Raw genomic sequence first — 21,604 nt, 5'->3', positions numbered from 1 at the left:
CGTACTTTGTGAAACTAAAAAGCTGTAAGGAAGATTTTTATGTTGAGTATGCTGTAAAAGAAACGACAATTTTAAAGAAATACTGTTTATTTTACATAATAATTACAAATCGATCACACAAACAAATGCATCACTCCTTCACTAGAACAGTGCGCGTAACATACTTATTATGAAACAACTTCGAATCATATTCAATCGATAAAACAACAATCCGATACATGATACAATAAAAACGACCCGCGTGTTTTTAAAAACATCTTAATTGTTAACAAAAACATTGCCTTTTATGTGAATTCAAAGTTGACATGAAAACAGTAAAACATTCACAATAAACTGTGTTTTAATTATGTTAAGTTATTAAATCAAATGCAATGTGTATTTACAAATGCATAACTTACAACAGACATAAATTTGGCACAATTTGATCACATTTAGTCCAAAATATTAATGATTTTTCATCAACCTAGCGCGTCTACTTGTTCAATCCGCCCGAAGGCCTTGGAAGTGGCTTAACGACTGTAATCTTAAGAGAAAACAACCGGGATAGACGATTTACGTGTCCTCCGAAGCACGGAGGCGTCCAGTAAAAATACAACTATGCAGTCACCCATCCATGGAAAGACCGTGCTAATGTAATTGGCTATGATCGCCTCAATTTTCTAAGTACATTTAAACGTGAATTATAACAAAACACGCCTGTTTTAGTGAAAGTCAAATAGATGTAAAAACTTAATTCAACATTGTTATAACAAGATATTAAAAGTCAAGAAATGTAGCTATCATTCTATCCTTATTTATTTGCTCTAACAAGAGCGAGACAACATGACTTACGTACATAATTTTTATGTTTATTCGTCCTCCTTTTACTTCAAAACAAAGCAACAGATTGACATACATTTTGAGAATGTAGTCGGCACAAGAGGGTGAAATGGGCTTCTTTTACCCCAGAAAGATTCTTTTACCTTGCCTTGCGAGCAAAACTGCGGGTTACAACCAGCTCTTTATAATAGTAAGTAATATGTACCTGTTTTGTCACCCGTGACAAGATATTCGCTTGATTTTTGTGCTAAGGTCATCAGTGAATTGTAAAAAGTACAAGCCGCGACAATTGTCCACATAATTTCTTACAAAATAATATAATTATGTGTTGTCATTTTGGTATACGCGGTATATTCTCCTATGTAGTAGGTACTAGGTATTATATATTATCTAAATGCTAAACTATTAGAGTAAGTATCGGTATATGAAGCATATTATTATGTATATTGTTATTTCGGTGGAAAGATAATGAACTTAATTATGTATTGTGCAGTTTATAACCCTTTGAACTGATAAAAATAATTGATTTGTAATTTGTGTCTGAAATGCCAATATTTTTCTCAAAATTTGTTTAGTAATTTTGCAAATAGGTAATATGAGTGAATAAGGTCATTGGATAATATTATATTGTTACCACACAAACCGATGGCATAGATTAGACGCTAGCATCAATAGTTTTTATTACACGCTAATTGAAGTGTGGGTGAGTATTTTTCACTGCTCAAAGGGTTATAAATAAAAATAATCTCAAGAACTTTTTTGTACTGCAAGTGCAACTTATTGAAAGTTAAATTAAAGCAGTTAAAAGGTACAGTAAAGATGCTACTCAATTGGAAATTCTGAAATAAAGATGGCGCTAGTGTGACGGTAAAAAATAAAGTACTTAGCTAGACAGTTTACAATAAGTTAGTGATTACTTCATTAGCGGTCAAATAGCATGACGGATAACTGTGCGTGATTTATATGTATAAAGTCATAAATTACTTAGTAATGTAGTTATAAAATGTACAAAAACAGAGAAACGCCATCAGAATTCCTTTTTGAGTAATATAAGTATTGAGTTAAAGCTAATTAACGGTAGGTACAAATTAATGGCACTATTGTAATGAGTTTTGTCAATGGTCTATCAATTCTAGTCTAATGTATAAAAAAACTCTCATAAAACGAGTTTTTACTATTGTCCTATCTATTTTGAAATATTATATTGTATAGCAAAACTTCACGAACAATTTTTGAACAAATTCATCATAGAAAAGTATCGTAAAATTTTGCGGGAATTGACGCGATCATGCAATTAACTTGATTTGCTTGATATTTCGGCACGGTTATAAAGTCATAATTCTGCTATAAAATATAATATTACGCAACCAGATTGCTACACTACATAATACCTTAAAAATCGGATATGTATATTACATTATTACGTACACGCACCTGTTTACTTCAAACAATTCATGATGGAGGAGCTCTTCCATTCACAATAGTAGCGGAATCCTTCCACGACCGAGTTTTCTTAACACCGGCCACTTTTTTCTTAACTACCCTCTTGACAGTCACTTCTTCATCTTTCATAGAAAGCAATTTCCTCTTAGGCTTAACTTTAACTTCTTTGATAGTGAAGGAATCATCAAATATATCCCCACTGGAGTTGATAGACGAACTCATTTTACCATTACCGACAATTTCGGATATAGGACTGTCGAATGAAACATGTCTGGATGTGTTATTCCTTGGACTTTGTCTCACAGGTTTCTCTGTAGACGTTTGAGTTGCTATATTCGTGTGATTTTTCTTCGCTGGTGGTGTTTGAGTAGGATTTAACTTAGCTTTCTTCACTTTGACAAGAACAGCGGGCTCGGATGATTTCCTTTTGCCCTTTTTCTTGGTTTCTTTAACTGGTTCTGGTTCTTCATTCTCTGTGTCAACTTCAACAGTAACTTTAGGTTTTCTCCCGCGTCTTTTAGGCGCGTCTCCGTTCTTCTGCGGTTTAATAGGTTCCTCATCAGAAGCATCGTCTTCTTCAATGGAATTATCAATGGTTTTTGAGGCTGTTTTCTTAGGAGGTGCAAAGTCCAGTTTGTTTGTTCTTTTCACACCTTGTGCTTTGAGATAGTCTTCGAATAGTTTGCGGCATTTCGCGTAGTCCGGCACTGCTTTAGGCTTCAGCGCGTTGATGTGTTCGAAGAATTTGATTAGAGCTTCTGTAAAATTAAAATATCAAAAGTTAGTATTTCGATTCGATTTTGTGAACGAACACGCTCTAATCCTAAGGGTGAAACATAAAACGGCTCATAAAAATAATGCACTATAGTGAAATAAACTCACCAGGCACATCAGCAAACTGCTTAGTGATATTTTTCCGCACATCTTTCAAAAAGCTTTCTTTCATGTTTTGTACTGTGGTGGCTGTCTTGAGCACCTTCTCCCACGGCAGCTCCCCAGTCAGCCAGTGGAACATGTTGTAGCCTAGGATCTCTAGGTCACCGCGCATTGTAGGCTCTGAGGGAAAGTTTTATCATTCACTTAATAAAGACAGCAGGAAGGTACAATACTTTCATAGTTCTTCATCTCATCTTTTGGTCAGTGACTTAGATTAGACATTTAATTTTTTTTATTGTAATGTAGGATTTAGATCACAACAACAACCTTTTCAAAAATTTCTAACATTTAATAAAAAAAATTGCACATCGGTATTGTGAAACGCCGAATTTATAACTTAATTTGCAGTACTCAATATTACAGCACAACTAATGTCGTATCAAAACGCACATATTTAATTTTAAATTGATTTAAACTACTTGAAACTAACTGACCTCCTAAATGCGCATCCCTACTCGTATACTCAATCGTGCCATCATGTGCACACTTCGGGTTCGGAGTGAAGGGCTGGTCCTCCTTCACTCTGGTGGCCAGGCCGAAGTCCACCAGGTACACCTGGTTCTCGCAGCCCTTCTTCAAGCCGAGCAACATGTTCGCGCCTTTAATGTCGGCGTGCACGTAGCCGCGACTGTGTATGTATTCTAACACATCTAGCTAGAAGGGGAGACAAACTGTCATTAGGTTTTTGATATGCTACTGACTAATTTAAGAAACAATGGGTTATCTTTTTTATAAGGCATGTATGGCAGTCAAAAGTTTAATGGCTGACTCAAAGTAGAGTGTATTTTGAATATTGATTATTGTTAAGGTAGTTATTATTGTTAAAGTAGTTAAGAAGTAAAAAGAAGTAAAGAAGTTACAAGTAGTGCAAGTTATAACAGTAACAAGTTAAGTTAACAAGAAAAATAAAGCTATGTAGTAGAAAGAGAGAACTTTATATGTGACTTTCATATTAGTCTCTCCAAGCAATAATATTTTACTTCAAATACCATATTATTATGGCCGTACAAGTTACAAAAACAAAATCCAGAATTACATTAAAGAATTACATATTGAAAGAGTAAACCATAGATTTGTGTGAATATTTAAACATGTGTTCAATGCCAGACAAAAAATCTGCAAGCCTCTGTATGACCATGAATAACAATTATGGTTATTGTGATAAAACAATACACATAATGTATTTGTACATTACCATTCACATTTCTTCACATATTTAATGTAAATTTATTTAGCAAATACAAATCGTTTTTTGTTCAAAGTTCTATTTCCTTTTAGCAATAAAATAATGTTTCCTTCAAGTGAATGAAGATATCTTCAATATATGAAGTACTTTCCCTTCACAACCCTTTTTTTCACCTTACTATTAAATTTAACTTTCTACTGAATTCTATGTGTAATTTAACCAAGGTTTAAATCAAGAACAAGGACACCTAGTGAATGGTAAGTATAGGTTTATTATTTATTTCCCATATGCCACAGGGACAGTCTCAGTAGTTTTATGAACCAAATGATTACTAAATAATTGTTGCATTGGAAGGAAAATCTCAATATTTATTAAAACAGGCTAGGTATACAACATAATATATCACTTGTGGTACATTTCCACTATTACTAACAATGCAATGTATTAGCTGGGGAAGTAATATCATTTCAGCAATCAATACCATACACTATCTTATCTCTGAGGGTCAACTATGTTTATACAATAGAATATAGGTACTTATGATTATAACAGCAATAGCCTTCAATAGATGATATTTGACATTGGGAATTGAACCAAAACCACTTGCAAAGAATTTTGGCTTTAAGAACATGTAATTCATAAAAGCATGTGATTGGAAATGTCCCAAATGAACAATGACACAAAAATGTGGAGAATTTGAGGTTGACCAAATTTTAAATGTTAACACAGCTATAGCACGGTAGTCAGGGCCTTAGACAACTTTTTTGTGGGTTCCCTAGTGCTAAGGTTAAACTGCTAACACAAATTACTTAAAAAGGGTTACCATAGAACCTGCTTTCTTTAGAACAAAATGCTCACCATTTGCAATCCTAACTGGAAGACAGTAGCAGGCTGGAACCTTTTTCCAGCGTTATTGAACAGGCTCCATACATCTTTGCCATACTTCTCCAACACCAAGTATCTGTACGAGGTCCCTTTACACGCATGTGTGCCTTTACCATAGTATATAGGCATGCCAAGGTTTGACAGCTTTTTGCTTTTCATGTATTGAGTAACTGGAAAAAAGAAACAATTGATAACTATAAGGAACAGAAGAACGAGAGAAAATATTAACCTATAGACAACTGCTCCTAAAATGATTTTGTATTTAAGGAATATATATAGTTATTCTTTAGTGTCTGGTGCGGAATAACTGTGATTGAATAGCCCAATCACATATAAATGGGTTTAACATTTGAGATGGAGTGCAATAAAATTCAGTCAACATAACGGTCAAGAGGTTTTGTCAATTTATTAGTTTTAAACGCACTTTCCTCCAATTTATCACTTTTATATAGCAGTTCAGCATTAAGTTTATAAATACCTAAATAAGTGAATAAAATAAATCCTCATAAAATAGGCATTATACTTATCAATACTGAATACTAGTACCTAAGTGTACGGCAAGGCCATTTCATGTTTATTTATAGGTTTAAATGAAATTTTAACCATTAAAATACAGCATGGTTTGTAATTTAGTTTTTCAATATGATAGCATTATCCAGGCTTATCACATTTCCCGTTAAGTAGGGTATATTTTGCAGAGGCGTACTTATGTAGCGGACATTGATAACATGCTCCACTCCAATCCACAATAATTGACATTATACTTGCAGTAGTTTTAACCAAGGTTTATTTACTTACTGTCATCTTTATTAGCATTCCTTGAATAGAAGTTATTTTCTACGAAAAGGGGACCGTTCTCTGATGGTTCCTGAAATGTTTTTAAATTTAAGTATATTGGAATATTAATGATTGTATTTACAGTAATATTATCAACGTAATATTGCAATGTTTACTTACGATTTTAATCGCGTATGGATAGTCTTTCGCTTTGCTTGTGTTATCACAAGCTGAATATATCTCGCCGAAGCCTCCTACACCAATAGATGGTCCTATTCGCCATTCTTTTTTGAAAATAGTGTCTTTTATAACTTCTCCCGTGGGTATGGGATCAGGCATTTTGTAACCAGCGCCTTTTTTCTTCGGAGCCGCCTTCTTCGCTTTTCCAGCCATTGTGGTAAATTTTATTTGGAAACTATAAACTAATTGACATTTAATTACACTAAACACAGATTTAATTCTGATTTAAAATTTTCAAACACAACTAAACAAATAAATTCAACAATTGAAAACGTCGCTACCGTTGACAAGCGCGAGTGAATGACAGCCGCTACGGAATGGTTTGTGCCCGCCATTTTTTATTATGCTGAGTTTCGTGTTTGAAAATCACCATTTTAACGCATTAGAGTGAGATTGCATTATATTGCGCGCCATTAGTGTGAAAGAAAAGGCATCACTGCCATTGAACTGTCATATATATATGTTGGTGTAACATTTTTTTGTCAATTTTCTAATGAGTTCGGTTATTCGGTTAATGGCCGCAAATTCACTACCTACTACGACTGAGATCATCAGCCTAAATTTTTAGTAAATTGTTTACGTAATCTATTTATGAATAAATTGAGCCAGCGATATTTCAGATCAGAAAATAGGTACACAAAATAGTTTTTGGCTAGTGGGTACCTACCTACTGCGAGAATCGAACTTGGGATAACTTGAGTTTGTTTAAAATTTTGAGGCACACCTTAGGAATACATTTTTCTGATCAAAATTTTAGAGATAAAGAATTACCTGTCTCTTCCTATGTTCCAATACGAAATGTTATAAGTGGTTTCGTATAAGGCAAGCCTTAGCTTGTCAATATCGAGACTAACTGCTTCGTAGCAATCTTAAAATTCAAGGTTTCTAGAGGTGAATAACTACAAAAATTACTGGGTTACCTGCATAATATTAGGCTTTGCAATCAGTTAGAATCGTCGTCCATGGCCAGCAAGCAAAAAATAGGTAAACAGAATATAGAAAGTGATGTAGAAAGCATGCTCTAAACTTTACAGTAGAGCGACTTTAGAATCCAAAGTTCCAATATACTTAGATCTATACATATAGAAGACGATTAGGGAGAAAACAATTAACACACAAAAATAAAATAGAAAATATAACTTTATTAATAATATTTTATAAATCAACGTGTATTTATTATTATGTTAACATTTCTTTACAACATTTCACTAGCCTTACAAAATAAGTGTTATATTTTATAAAACTAATTAATTTATATAAATATACTTACATAATATTTATTTACATTTTACTACTAAACTATCAAGAGGAATAACAATTTAATATAAAAAAAATAACTGGGAAATCACGAATAAGTTAATATATTAAAGTGTAACATAATATGGGCACAACAATTTTAAATCAGCATCGGTTCGTGAGTAACGTTTAAATAATATATCCAGGTGGGCTCTAATAAATAATTTAATTTGCTTTTCTGTTCAGTCTGGTGGTTGATAATGGGATGGACAAAACCTGTAACAAAAAAATTAATTGGTTAAACAGATTGTACTGAGAAAGGTACAATTTCGCCGGAAACAGTAGGTAACTAGCTATGTATAATTGTTGCCAACGTTACGATGAATAAATAAATTATTTAATAGCAGACAGAGGTAATTAAATTGCTATGTTATTTGAATTCTTTTACATAATATAAGTATTTCACTAAAACTCACAAATAATAGACAAAATTTCATAAAAAGATGACACAGAACTCCCATTCCAATGAACGTGGTAATAACAGTTGTGTGATACTTTTGTCCATACTTCATCATAATAGACATTTACGTTAGATCAACAGCAAAAACATTACAAATAGATATCACATTACTTACTAGAACAAGTCATCCTCATCCCCATAAGCGGACATGGAGTACCAGTCCCTCGCGACATCCTCATAGATGACTCTCTTCACGTCTTCGTCGTACTGCGGGTGAAGGATCCGAGGAGACCTGGCCCTGAACTCGAGGGGCACGTCGTAGCACTTGCAGACACAGCACGAGGGGAACTTGAACCATTCGGCGAAGATGCCCCGGCATTCGTTGCGAGGGTCGTAGGCTAGGAGCCGGTGGAGACGGAATTGCTGTTCACATCTGCAATTGTAGAGAACGAATGGTAAGTAAGTGTTAATTAAATGTTTTTGTTGCGTAGTAAGAGATAATAGACGTATTTAGAAGTTTAATGGATCGTTAAACCGGTTTTTTGGCCTGTAATTCGATTTTAACGTTACCAAGCTCGGTAAACACACCTTTATACGTTTCTGGTAATACTCAAGATAATTATTCAGACTTAATGGGTAAGTATTCTGGGATCATTTCTTTAAAGTTACATACAGAAAATACAGAACATAACATGGTGTAATTGAATAGATTTTGTATTTTCTCTTTCAAAGAGTTTGTAGCCGAAATAGCCAACAATACTTTTGATTACTTGTAAAAACTTTTAGACAGTTTTGAAACTAGAGAATAATTGAGTCAAATTTATTTACCTGCACCCCTCCCGACAGTACATCTGCTTGCGTTCATGTACACAGGTCTCCAGATGTATGTACTGCTCATAAGGGTACATGTTCAGCAGCGCTAGCAGCTCACCACGAGTGCTGTTCGCCCAGAACGGCGCTGCTATCTGCTCTTTAGACTCACAAGCGTTTCTGGAAGTAAAGATGAGATATTTATGTATGTAAAAAGCAATGGTAACAACGTGGCCGCGCTTATAAAAAGTTGGGGCTGAAAATAATGACACCTTTGTTAAAAAAATCCATGACTGATCTTAAGGCTGTACCAGGGCGGATTTTTTAAAATGTGCACCATCGATTTTTGCTATGTCCTACGACTTAACATTTTTTTTAAACGATAACCATGATAGTATTTTATTTATTTTATATGTCCTCAGTAAAAACATATACTTAACTATATTTTTCTACTCAAATTGTCCTAATTACTTAACTGTTTCAATATTTTTTTCATGAATATTGTTTTGCAGATGTCGATATTTACCCTGTCCTACCGATGTTTTGTCACCAACAAATTAAAATTACGAGCTAATTACAAATATTTTGATAGCGAAACTCCTATCATTTGATAGCTTAGTAATTATATTATCTATATTCAAAATACTATACGTACAAAACAACTCAGTGAATTTTAATATTTTTTTAAATGAAAGTCTTAATTTTTTACTTGGGTGGAATTCCACTGAGAAACTGCTTCATAAAAGCGATATATTAAAAATCTACTACACCAGTAGTCTTTCTAATATATGCCAACATTATTGTGCACTCCCTGGAATATTTTTCGTCATTGTTTCGTGGATCATTCTCAAAAGAAATATCAATGAAAATGGGCGGTTTGTCAAGTGCTAAAAATATTTCCATTAATCAACGGCGGATTTTGGGTAAATGAACAATATTTCAAGTAATTTGCACTTAATATACGATAAACTAATTAATATTTTACTAATTTGTATCAAAGTTTCGTTGCTTTTAATGTGAAATTATGTAAAAAAATAAAAAACTAATGTCGTTGGTGCGAAATCGTAACGTTCCACTGATAAACTTTTTGAAAAACGTTAGTCATCGGAATGAATAGTAACTCAGTGGAACGCTAAAACTGCATGCACAGTGAATATTTTGTCAATCACACGAAACCGTTATTTTTAATAATTTATTTTATTTATTTTATCTTCCAAATTAATTTGATTGTATTTCGATAGTACGAGGGAGTATTGCGAACATCCCGCGCGAGGTAATAATACAAGCAATAACTATGAGGCTTACGATATAGTCTGTGATTTAATCTCTAGGTTATTTATTAAAACATAAACATTTGAACAATTTCAAATTTGTTTTTTTTCTATTAAGTATGCCTTTTCGAAAAGCCTCCTTTTCCCTTTTTCCAAATTATATTTTTTTTTAAACCGGGTTGAGTTATTTTCCCTAACCTATTGAGTCTATTGATTTTTCGAATTCTATAGAATTTGCCAAAAAAAGTGCCCATATTAATCAGAGCCTTACTTTTCCACTGAGTAATTTTTGCATTCCACTGATGTGAGTGTCCATTACTTTGAGAATACAAAAAAAGGTTTAATTACTCATTTATATTAGTTAGGTACTAATATCATTTATTATAATAAAACTAAATTTGTTGGTCGTTTTAATATGGACTTATTAAAGATAAACAGTTGAAATTAAAATAGTTACAAAGAAAAATAGGTTATCACTTTGTCACAATGTTAGTCAGGGGAGACAATAGGTCGATTACAATAGTTAATCATTCTTGTAGATGATATTAGTGCACTTTTTTTAATTCATTGGCCTTCATGTAAGTGAATAAAAGTGTGATTATTCAGTAAATTATTTTATGTATTTCATAGGAAGGTTTTGAATATGTTACTCAGTGGAACTGAGGCGCCCGTAGCCAGTTGCGCTCACCGGTCGGTAAACGATCTGTGGGTTAAGCAAACCTTGGCGCGGTCATTCCATAGATGGGTGACCGCATAGTGGTATTTGAACAGGGCGTCTCCGTGCTTCGGAGGGCACGTAAAAAGTCGGTCCCGGTTGTTGTCAATAAAATAACAGTCGTTAAGCCACGTCAAAGGCCTTCGGGCGGCTTGAACAACTTTGACACTAGGTTGACCACTAACCATACGGCAAGAAGAAGAAGTGGAACTGAAAATCGTCTACAAGAATATTTAATCGCTTATATTTCATTAACTAAATAATATTTGTAAAAACCATTAGTTATTAAATAAAGTTTATTTATTAAACAATAACATTTTCGAAAGAAATATTTAAAAATGTAACAAAAAAATTAAACTGCTAGTTTTAAAAAGGGTACACGTTTTAAAAAATCCGCCCACCAACGTTACGTTAATTAAAGAAAATAAACCGATTAAATAGATAAGAAAAAAAAGTAAACGTCATAAGTGTTATGTGTCAAAGTACCTACCGCCAATTTTGATTGTTATAAAATGTATCAAAACCAAGTGAGGGTAGAAAGTCGCTTAAGGAGACGACGCTAAGCAACTACCTACGTCAGTCAGTGCGTGAACCCGGTCGATGCGATTCGATCGAAACGTCGGGTAAACAAATAAGGTATCGAAACCTTTAATTTTCAATCGCGTTAAAGACCGTCGCGAGTGATCAAAATGCTTAAAATTCGACATTGGGTCAGCCCTCCACGCGTAAGAGAAACTATTTTTTTTAAGCTGTCAGGGAGTATCGTTCTTTAATCAATCATTATAAGTTTTGTCGAAGTATGCACTTCAAATGTAATAAAAGTACTGTAAAACAACTTACGCTCCTCTCAACTTAATGACAGCTGGTCTCACTGTCTCCTGATGCTGAACCGGCTTCGGATGGAACTCCTCCTTTTTGTCCGAGACCTTCGTGTCTATCCGGTCTATCTTGACCTTCTCGTGTTCAGAGAACAGGAGCGTGGGCGGTAACGTCGAGGTGTCAACGTTCATTGGTCGCCACGCGTCTTTCCCCGCCTCAGTGGTTGAATCATACCCATCAGTCGTTGTCTCTGTGGTATTAATATTTTCTGTAGTCGTTGAATTTCTCTCAGTACTATTTGTATCACTAACCGCCTCTATCTTAGTGTTACCGGAAAACTTTGGGTAAATGCTATTAGTCTCAATACTTTGCTTTATAACAGCTTCTAATGTAATAACGTCGGGATCTAAGTTATTAATTTCAATGTTTGCGATGCTTTCAAGTTTTGTTTTGTAAGATATACCTTTTTCATTTACCGTTTCGTTGCTCATTTCTGTTTTGTTGCCGTTGTCCGTGTTGTTTACTTTCGTGGGTGGTTCTAGAGGTTTTACTTTAAGTGTGTCGTTGTCTAGTTTTTTGTTCTTCTCACTGTTGATGGGTCTGAAGTGTGGTTTGTCTCTCATAGCTCGGCCTTGACTCATCTTGGTGTACATCATCTTGGTCTTGATGATGTCTTCGGCAAAATCAGCTGTTTTACCATCGAAGTCCTCATCATCGTCATCCTCTATGAAGTTTTCTAGTTCTGCTTTAATTATTGATATTTGTCTCTCTTCGCCGTACATTCTCCTCATCAGACCCTGAAATGTGATAATGACGATGTGATTACTTCATTATATATTCATATTTCAAATTGTTATTGATTTGCTTTATTAGGATCGATACACCACTTATCACATGGGCCTCAATAATCAAAACAATACTTTCGAAATACAGGTGTCTTGGTACAATTGTATCACCCCGGGGAAAATTTGCATAATGAAATAGCTGCAACGTTGCATAGGTCTATTATGCTAGTAAACATTTATGATAAAGGTATGTCAACAAACCTGGTTCTCCCTAACAAATCGTCTGATAGCATGCCAAGGATAGTTGTTCCCTGGGGTAGTGCAGTAGTTGTGTTTGCCGAGGTCGCAGGGCGCGTGCGGCAGCGCCCGGCCCCGGCTCGACCTGTTGGGCCGCGCGCACGCCGACGCGTAGTCGAAACCGCCGCATTGCCCTACTGTCCATGTCGCCTGAAATATAGAGATATTTGATGTTTAGTGGTCTGAAGGGAGTAATGTATGCTAAAGTTTTCGATGATATTGGTTGTGATTAGTACGATTTCTTTGCCTGTAGGATATTAATTTTCTACTGTAAAATACCCTTTTCAGAGGCTAGGTACCTCTGATCAGGATCTTACCCACACTGTGCTCTCTTTTCCAAATTTAAATTGAACCAACTTCGTTCTTTCAAAAATTTGTTCGTGCGTATGACAATATGCTATGAGAGCTTCCTCTACGTACTTAATGTTAATGCATAACAAAACCTTTGCTCCACTTTGCAAAATAATAGATCAGACATATGACATCTTATTCAAAATCAATCATACATCTGACTTCTTCAAATCCAATCCTCCATCCTTCTAGAAAGTGATTTTCTTCCACTTCCATCCTTTTCCCACACCCAACAACAAAAAGAGACATAACCAATATAGTAACAGCAAACAAAACATCTTATTTCAATTCTAGGCAGTCATGTGCCGTTGTTTGCACGTCGCGACTTGAAACCGATCGAGGCGAAGCACCCGACCACCTGTCCGAATGAAAGTTACGCCCACGACTACATTACCATTATAATATACTATTGTTGCTCTTATTTCATTTCATTTTGCTATAATTTGTAGGTTTTAAGCGTCATGGTGATGCCCTTTGAGAAAGTTTTGGTCAAAAACTTAATTAAGGTTACGAAGTGCTCTTGTGGAATTCACTGTTTTTAGGGCATCGTTTTTCATATTTAACTTAGCTCTACCTCTTTTGCTCTTCCTCTTTTGCTGCGTTTAGATCGAGAAAATATTTAAGGCTTGAGTAATAGACAAAACAGTGTAGGACTAGGACTAGGTGTATTATAATTGTATTTCAGCAAAACTTATTTGGTTCTACCAATTGATCTTTTGACAAAAAAATCAATAGCAATAACATTCTTGAGAAGTAAAGATCAGTGCAAGCGTAACAAAAATTTTAAATCCAAAAAAACATCAGCAAATCTAAACATTAATAAACCAAGACCATCTAGTGAGAATGAGAACAGACAGGCGCACTTGAAATCATCGTCAAACAAATTAATATCATAAGTGGTTAAAACAAGTGGTGAGTGAGTGAAGGAAGTGGAGCGAAGCCGCGGGCGGAGGCTAATTAGATCCTAGTCGGTTTCACTTTTGACGTAAGTACACATACTTTCTATACTCTCTTTACGGAATACACGTAGGGAAGTTACGCAAGGATAACGATGTTTTATAAGGATGTCCGCGAAGCTAAGAGAAAGTGTTCCTTCCTGATAGTGTACGTTATGGCGCGTGGGAATGGATTGCGTTAATGCTGCCTGAATTTGGCTGTTGAAATTGATAGGTTGATACAATTTGGCCGCCAGCTACTTTTTGGTTGGTGCCAAATAAGATTGTATTATGACGGTCCATGTTTTTTAATTTGGTTTGGTGCCTCGAACGAAAATAAAGGAAGAAAACAAATTTAAAGAAGCATAGAACAGGTATGTATGCACGAAATATATTTAATTTCTAAGATCCAACCGTCAATAGGGTATAAAATTCAATCCTCCCATTTTCAAGTATGTTAATCTTAACGCGTACCTTTTCTAAGTTTCGCTTTACACACAAATGTTTGTAACACAATCTGATAGAGACATACAATGATTGTTTGTTTATTCCTCAAACTTTCTCTTAGTGAAGTTATATCACTAAAGAACCAGTTTTGTGTTGTCAACTTTTGAAAAACAAAGTTGTTATTATGCAAAATTTTATGTATAGGATGTTTACTTTTACGAAGCGGGTGGCAGATACACTCCTTGTGACACACCAGACTGAAAAACTACTGAACTTAGGGGTTGTCACTCAACCCTATGAAATCTTACACTCGTCTATTATTAAGTTACATTTAGTAACGGCTATTATAAGTCGAGATTACAGCTAGTTGATCTACGAAAGAGGGTTTTGTATAGTCCCCATGACCCGAGGTATTTTAAATACTGTTTCTGCACCTATTTTTGAAAAGGATAAGTCTGCTGTCATTTTCTGCCTTTATTTATTTCTTTGAAGACCCGATTATCTCAATCTTGACTTCCCCAATGGGGAGTTTCAATGTCGCTTTTAATACAGTCTTTAAACGGAGTTATTACTACAAAAACAAACACAATTGCACATACACGCGCTATTAAAATACTGACACAAAGTATTACTTGTTAGCCTCATTCGAGTCAAAATGAAGATGTTTATGACAACGATCGCAACGATGGTGGGTGACCAAAAATCGCGACGTGTAGGCATGTCGGTACCGTTAACATAACAACAGTAGGGTGATGTGGGTTACTTTGTTTAATTGATTTGTCTGACGCTCATGATCTTTACTTTACTTGCCTTTTAAGTAAATACTTTCGGACTTTTTGGCAGCCAATAGCAACCGTTTTTGCTTTCGATCTCTTATTATAATGAGTTGACAAACTGACTTAAACTTTTTTATCGACGGAAATAAGGGTTTTTTTACACGTCAAGAACCACGAAGTTCATATTCCTAGATATCACTTGTGCTAGTGAATTCGTTATTACAACTATTACCTTGATTAGCAAGCATTAACCGTGACATGCTATTTAGGCGCGAGTTACTTTAACAAATGACTATGTTAAAAGCAAAATGAAGTCTAGTACATGTCGCATAATATTTCGTATAGCATGACTTATAACCGATAAAGAATACAGACCACGGAGGACGGACTACAGTAGAAGATTATGGGGGAGACTATTGTCAAACAATGTGACGACATAGGTTAGTAATAATAATAAACTTAACAATATTTAAAGCCATATAAAAGCACAAAGATGCATAATACATGGCACATCAACACATCAGTCCTAGTGCACGTAAGTATATCAGTATTGACAATATCTTGTTGGCGATATTCCACTGAACGTCAGCTATCGGTTTCCCTCGATAACTCTGGTTCCAACCTGGCTCAATGCCATTTACTTAGAATTGTCAGGTTCTTAAGATTATAGACTTTATATCTGAATACAAAGAATCTTTAACTTGGTCTTTAATCCTCATAAGTGCAATCCTAGACCCCAAAAATCACTACAATAAGTAAGTACTATACTCGTTAGAATATAAGCATGAGATTGTAATGTTGATAATTTGAAATTTGAGTAACCTTTCTGAGTTTGGCCGTCTCTACTGTATGTATTGCTATATCTTGGACTATTACATAGGCAGGAACACACGGCAGATAGTTTAATTCTGCCTGTGAATATGTTCAATGTTTAACAGTTTGCGGTTTGTAACAGAAACAAATATATACTTAGTTTTTAAAATTTTCTCTTGATAACATTTCTATGAAATGAATAGATGTGCAAGAAATTGAGAAACCTTTCTCGGTTTGTGAGTACATTTAGCGGTAGTTTAATCTATTCGATAGTTGTTTTATATTAGTTTAAACGCTATTGAATAGTTAAACGGGGGGTAAGAATTTAGCACTTAGCTAAACATTTAGAAATCCTTTGTTATTTATATAGAGTATATACTAAACTATAAGGCCTAGTGATATGATGGTCATGTACGGATACGTACAGCGTAGTGTCAGGCACTCAGTGAAAGTGACTGATTGTATTTGGGAGCAGGTTGTGTGACGTCACTCGCCTGTTTGTCGATCTGATCGTGACGTGAGTTTTGACTAGCGTGATATCGATACAGGTGTAGCCTAACAAGGTTTGATATTAATAATGTTAAACTATCGTTGATGACTTGTAAAGAGTTATAGCGTGATTGGGAACTTTTGAATCTTTCCTATCGTTTATTGGACCTGGCGGACTTGGACTTTAATATAAGCGATAATTTAATTACACATTTTCTTTAATTCATATAGGGTATAATCGAGTTCGTCTTGTTTACAGTTCAGTTTTAAAAAAGCTTAATGTTTATACTACAGCAGGTTTTGAAAAAGATTTACTCCCTGCCACATACAAAATTTACATATTAATTTTACACACTAAGTACAAATAGAGTCAAAACAGCCTGTAGATAAATAACATTTATTTTTTATTTTGGTCTAAACCCAACAGTCCACACAATCGTTATGATAAGATTTCAATGATTCCACTTCATACACATGGCCGAACTATAGACACCATAAAAGACACATAGAAGCTTACTAAAACTACAGTGTACACACTGTAAACAGTTTACATGTTAGTAAATAAGCACTATTTGCAATATACTGTTGTAAACACAAGTCTTCGTACCGGAAATGTTTAATAGTCACCGTCTTACAGAACACCTATTTACTTAGCCTACTGACATGAACGCTAATTGTCAAATCTGCATGCAAACCACTTCGTTTGAGACCAAACACAGGCGAGCGCACGAACGCCACATTCAAGTTGACAAGCCAGAACAAGGTTAACTTTGCTTGAACTTAGTACCTACTTGATTAAAGATATATTTTTTCTTCATTTTACAACGAATTTTTTAAGTTTTTTGAGAAATACTTCATTCTTTAGTATCTTGCCGTATTCTATTATTCATGTAAAGTATAAGGTCAATTGAAGGACGGTGAAAAAGAAAACCGTAAGATAATTATGAAAATTGCATGGCTGAGAGTTATTTTAAAAATTGCAAAGTCCCCTACCAAAGGCCCCAAGTCCCACACCGAGCGTGGCAGACGCATCTTTTTCTGGGAGAAGCTCCCAGTTCATTACGTAGCAATGAGTTTATAGTTTTTTACTTTGTTTGTGGCACGCATACAGTACCAGTAAGCTTATTTAAATAATTACTGTCACACTGCTAAGTAATGTGCTGTAAGAATGGTAATTTTTATTCAGGCAGTCGGTGTACTCTGTTTCAATTGAATGCCTGAAATCTTCCATCCCACAAGGCAACAGAATTATATGATATGACAAAGAATCACAAATCGTAAAGTTTATGTAAGTTTCCGACAATCCCGTAAATAACAACCTACGCAAAATTCACTTTCTCCACAACAGGAACATCTTTCATTTGGCATTATATTCTCTACCCTCACTGACCCAATAACCCAGCCGAATCGTTGCACGTTACTGAGAAACAAACCTACTTGAATGACAACCGTACCGCACTTTTTATACTTATGCACGAACATCACTTGAATTTTAAACTCACGAAATCGGTAGCAAATCGTGATGGTGAGATTTATTAAATTAAACTTCTGTTTTCTTGTGTTGAATAATAAATAATTTGTTTCAGTACTTTTTTAAAGAGTAATACAATCATTTACTTATGGCAATTTTTTCGCCCTTCATGAGTCCCTGTGCTGGGCAAAGACCTCTGTAACTTCTTTAGTCCTGTGCTATTTCGTATCTCGGCTTACACAAGGCATATCTTTCTGTCCAAAATGTTCCCCTTCTAACAAAGGTAGCGGATACGCTGATTCCTTAAAAGATGTATAAACTACCAATATTTATTAAGTTATTCAGTTTCATGAAGGCTTTAAACGCAACTTTTGCGAAGGCCGATTAAACTTACAAATGAAACAAATTCAATGTATTATAAAGCTTAGATCAGCTGATGCAAGCTTGTCTAAATTCTAAGTAATATGTTAAAACGGTCTGGTTTATTGGTAAGCCAAGTTTTCGTGGTACGTGTCAAGTGTCACGTAATCTATGTGGTGCTTTAGTTGTTGTTGTTGTAGTAGGTATAGCTTTTAAGGATTTTGGTTTTCTTTTTTGGTCGCACTTTTGTACAAGGGTCTCTTATTATATGAGCCTAGCTATCGACTGGTGAAAGTTTATATTGTTAGTATTACTAGATTTAGTAACTTGAAGTTAAAACAAAAATATTCTTTTGTAGCACTGTAGGTCTATCGAAAATCATCCTGGATGTGATTCAGAACTAAGATCACCGGCGTAGACGCCCAAGTAAAAGTTGTGTATCGTGATAATACAATCTTTGTTAGAAAAATAATAAATCTAATTGCTGGAATTCTTTCACCGCTTGTAACATTCTCAGCTAAATAATTAGCAAAGAATGTAAAATATTATAAATTTTATCTATTTAAATAATTACAAACTAAACCTGCTTCTTTAACAACGAGAATTTTAATGCAATTTTAATTTAACTTGTTACTTTTAACTGCGAAATTCTAATCTTATAATTAATCAGTTGGTTAACTTGATGGTTGTAGTGGTTCAGTTAGACTTAATAGTTTACTGGCAATTATGTAGATAAGGTTGTCTCTACTTAAATTATAAAGGACAGTGCTATATAACTGAAATGATTTTGGAAGGATGTCCCAGGAGACTGATTAGATAGAATAGTATTATTTGTATACTAGAATATTATTTTCAGTGATTTTTCAACTTTTCTCCGTATATGGGATGTGTTACCTTTTGACAATCTAGCTTTCTTTAATTTAACAAAGGAATAGTTATGACCAATTTTTTGTGGTTTCATAAACTGCATCCTCATAAACAAACTCATTTGTTTTCCATATTACTATGTAACTTAACAACCAGTCTATATAGTCTTTCTGCCTATAGCCATCTCTGGAGCTGTCTCATTGTACCAGATTTTGTTTCTTTTAGTCGAAATATATTTAGAAATGTATGAACTTGATTCATTAAAACCATTGTAACATTAATCTAGATAATAATATAGTAATAATTTCACAGCCCTGTATGGTACAGTGAGTGTGAAAAGCAATTAAAGTGGGTGAGTCGGCCTGCTTCCCACGCGCATGTGCGCATGCGCTCTCGTCCTGATTCTTTGACAGTCAGACTAGTTTTTACGAGCTCACCTCTATGGCTCTATGCCACTTGACTTATAGGATCTATAGTGTTAGTCTGTCGGTATTTCTAATGTGTTCAACTTCCACAATTTCTCGCTAAAGACATTTTATGGCTGTTTCCAATGACTGTGTGAACAAACAGTGCGACTGTTCAAGATTGGTTAGTCCATGTGATCGCCAGACACAGGCTTTCGGGCTTTACATCTCTTTGTTGGTCCAATAATTATTTATTTTTAGGGTTAGAATAGTAGTAGGTATAGGTAAATAGGTAAGGTCCCTAGTCAAAGGCTCTATTCAACATTGATCTTTTTGCTCTACTCTTTTCACTTTAAGTTGCCCAAAACGGAGGGTAGTTCACCCTTTCTTCCATGAAATACTTCGACATTTCTTCCATTAATACAATCGAAAAGATTACCTTTAACCACGCCATGATCGAATTCCGATTGTCTGCCAAGAGTTATTTAAAGTAAGGAAATTATTTGATCATAAGCTAGCAAATGTTGTAATGAATGTGTCAGTTCAATCACTCAATTGGGTGCAGAGGCAGAGCCCCTTTTATCTTCATTAAAACTTTCAAAATCATTTACTATTTGCTTTAACCTTTACATACTGTACATTAAGTACGCTTTTACAAACTTTTCTTTGGTCATTCTCTTTCATATTTAGATATTCTTCTAGCAAATGTATAAAAACATTCACATTATCATTTATAATATTAATATCCACCAAAACAGATTTGTAAGAAGAGCCGCGAAAGCCTAAACCAGTTTATTGTTTATGTATATCGCTCTAGAAATATTCCTTTACAAGTTCAACGATGTCTCATAAAGCCCGCGCGTGAACAGACACCTCGCGGACACTTCGGCCCACAATATTCCAATAGTTAATTGTCTACCTCATTACTTACCTACTTACGAGTATGTAGCTTCTTGTTTGACAACAATTGTTCGCGGAGTTCACTCACCTCATCTTCATTGTAAACGTCTGACCGACTGCTATCTATAATATCTTTGTTTAGACTATTCCTAATTATTCCTATTCATTGTCAAAGAAAGTTTGGACACCGTTCATGTGTTGAATCACGCGTGAGTTTCACTTAAGTTACCGACAGGTGTATTGCGAATCGAGTTTTGGGTGCTCGGTCACGTAATATTACAGTTAAAACTTTGATAGCTCAATTCCAATTCACATAATCTTATTTATCTGCGATGTTGTCCACCACATTACAGTTTTACCTGAAGTAGCTGTTCAACATAAAGTTCTGCAATGATATCATCAAGTGAAATGGTTTACTTTATTTCTATTTGGTTACATCTCTATCTGGCCAATTTCGTAGATGCCCCCGTTTTTTAATCGTACAATTTTTGCGCTAAGAAACACGTTCTATGAATGATATCTTTTGCCATCTTCCTATACAACACGAGTACAATGGTCAACTGTATTTCGTATTACTTGTGAAATCTTTTGCTGTTATCCGACGATCTCAATAAGACCTAATTAAAGCACTCGCATTTCCGTCAACAAACGCATCATAATGTTCTTGAGGCAGTAATCGTACATCAATCACACGACGTCCATTTGCAAAGAGAGAGCACCCTCCATTAACACTTTTAACGTAATTAGCACTCACCACAAACAGAAAGGCGATAGCACACCGCATTTCGCAACTTAACGAACTTTCACTGCGTACGCGCTCACAAGCATCGTGGAGACGCCCGGCCGCCACCACGGTTGCTCACCGACTGACTTTCCCATTGCCAATCTCAAGGACTGCATCGTCTGCATCTGTTGCAGTGGCCGGTGTCAGACGTGGTCCTTGAAAGGTTGCTGGTGCACTGTTATGGGTTTTATGATCGATTCTTCGGAAGGCGCCGGTAGCGTCGTAAACGGTTGCAAAATGAAAGTACCGCGCGATTCGCTCGGAATAAGGGCAGCGTGCACCTTGTCTGTGAGTGTCTCCGAGCAGTTTTATCACGTACTTGTCTTCG

At 35.1% G+C, this 21,604-nt stretch overlaps 2 protein-coding genes across 3 annotated transcripts; both read right to left on the bottom strand.

Annotated features, from left to right (window-relative positions):
• Positions 1 to 69: 69 nt before the first annotated feature.
• On the bottom strand, positions 70 to 6,589 carry LOC142979507 (serine/threonine-protein kinase VRK1-like). The gene is made up of 6 exons (XM_076124448.1): positions 6,227 to 6,589; positions 6,068 to 6,137; positions 5,243 to 5,439; positions 3,633 to 3,852; positions 3,145 to 3,318; positions 70 to 3,020 (listed from the first exon to the last, which is right to left on the bottom strand). The coding sequence occupies exons 1-6, from the start codon at positions 6,437 to 6,439 to the stop codon at positions 2,272 to 2,274; spliced, it is 1,623 nt and encodes a 540-aa protein (XP_075980563.1). The 5' UTR covers positions 6,440 to 6,589; the 3' UTR covers positions 70 to 2,271.
• Positions 6,590 to 7,408: 819 nt separating this feature from the next.
• On the bottom strand, positions 7,409 to 21,403 carry spz4 (Spaetzle domain-containing protein 4). Of its 2 annotated transcripts, XM_076124377.1 has the most exons (7): positions 21,247 to 21,403; positions 12,644 to 12,829; positions 12,061 to 12,394; positions 11,619 to 11,847; positions 8,811 to 8,972; positions 8,158 to 8,415; positions 7,409 to 7,798 (listed from the first exon to the last, which is right to left on the bottom strand). In XM_076124377.1, coding segments are annotated over exons 1-7 (1,200 nt in total). In that variant the 5' UTR covers positions 21,277 to 21,403; the 3' UTR covers positions 7,409 to 7,797. The 2 variants fall into 2 exon arrangements, with proteins under 2 accessions (XP_075980492.1, XP_075980491.1); XM_076124376.1 differs by having other exon boundaries at positions 11,619 to 12,394.
• Between the last annotated feature and the right edge of the window lie 201 nt (positions 21,404 to 21,604).

The sequence above is a fragment of the Anticarsia gemmatalis genome, chromosome 16, assembly GCF_050436995.1.
Source record: "Anticarsia gemmatalis isolate Benzon Research Colony breed Stoneville strain chromosome 16, ilAntGemm2 primary, whole genome shotgun sequence".
NCBI classification, from domain to species: Eukaryota; Metazoa; Arthropoda; class Insecta; order Lepidoptera; family Erebidae; genus Anticarsia; species Anticarsia gemmatalis.
The sequence above is the reverse complement of the archived record's forward strand: the minus strand, read 5'-3'. Positions and strand labels throughout refer to the sequence as shown.

What these genes read in the sequence shown, in the direction of transcription:
- spz4 (XM_076124376.1), bottom strand. Translation starts at nt 21,276, where the DNA reads ATGCGGTGTGCTATCGCCTTTCTGTTTGTG. An exon ending in GTCATTAAGTTGAGAGGAGC is followed by an intron (nt 8,973 to 11,618) that starts GTAAGTTGTTTT and finishes CTTTACTTCCAG; the next exon opens with AAACGCTTGTGAGTCTAAAG. An exon ending in TACTGTCGGGAGGGGTGCAG is followed by an intron (nt 8,416 to 8,810) that starts GTAAATAAATTT and finishes CTACAATTGCAG; the next exon opens with ATGTGAACAGCAATTCCGTC.
- LOC142979507 (XM_076124448.1), bottom strand. Translation starts at nt 6,439, where the DNA reads ATGGCTGGAAAAGCGAAGAAGGCGGCTCCGAAGAAAAAAGGCGCTGGT. An exon ending in GAATGCTAATAAAGATGACA is followed by an intron (nt 5,440 to 6,067) that starts GTAAGTAAATAA and finishes TCTTTTTTCCAG; the next exon opens with TTACTCAATACATGAAAAGC. An exon ending in TAGGGATGCGCATTTAGGAG is followed by an intron (nt 3,319 to 3,632) that starts GTCAGTTAGTTT and finishes ACTTTCCCTCAG; the next exon opens with AGCCTACAATGCGCGGTGAC.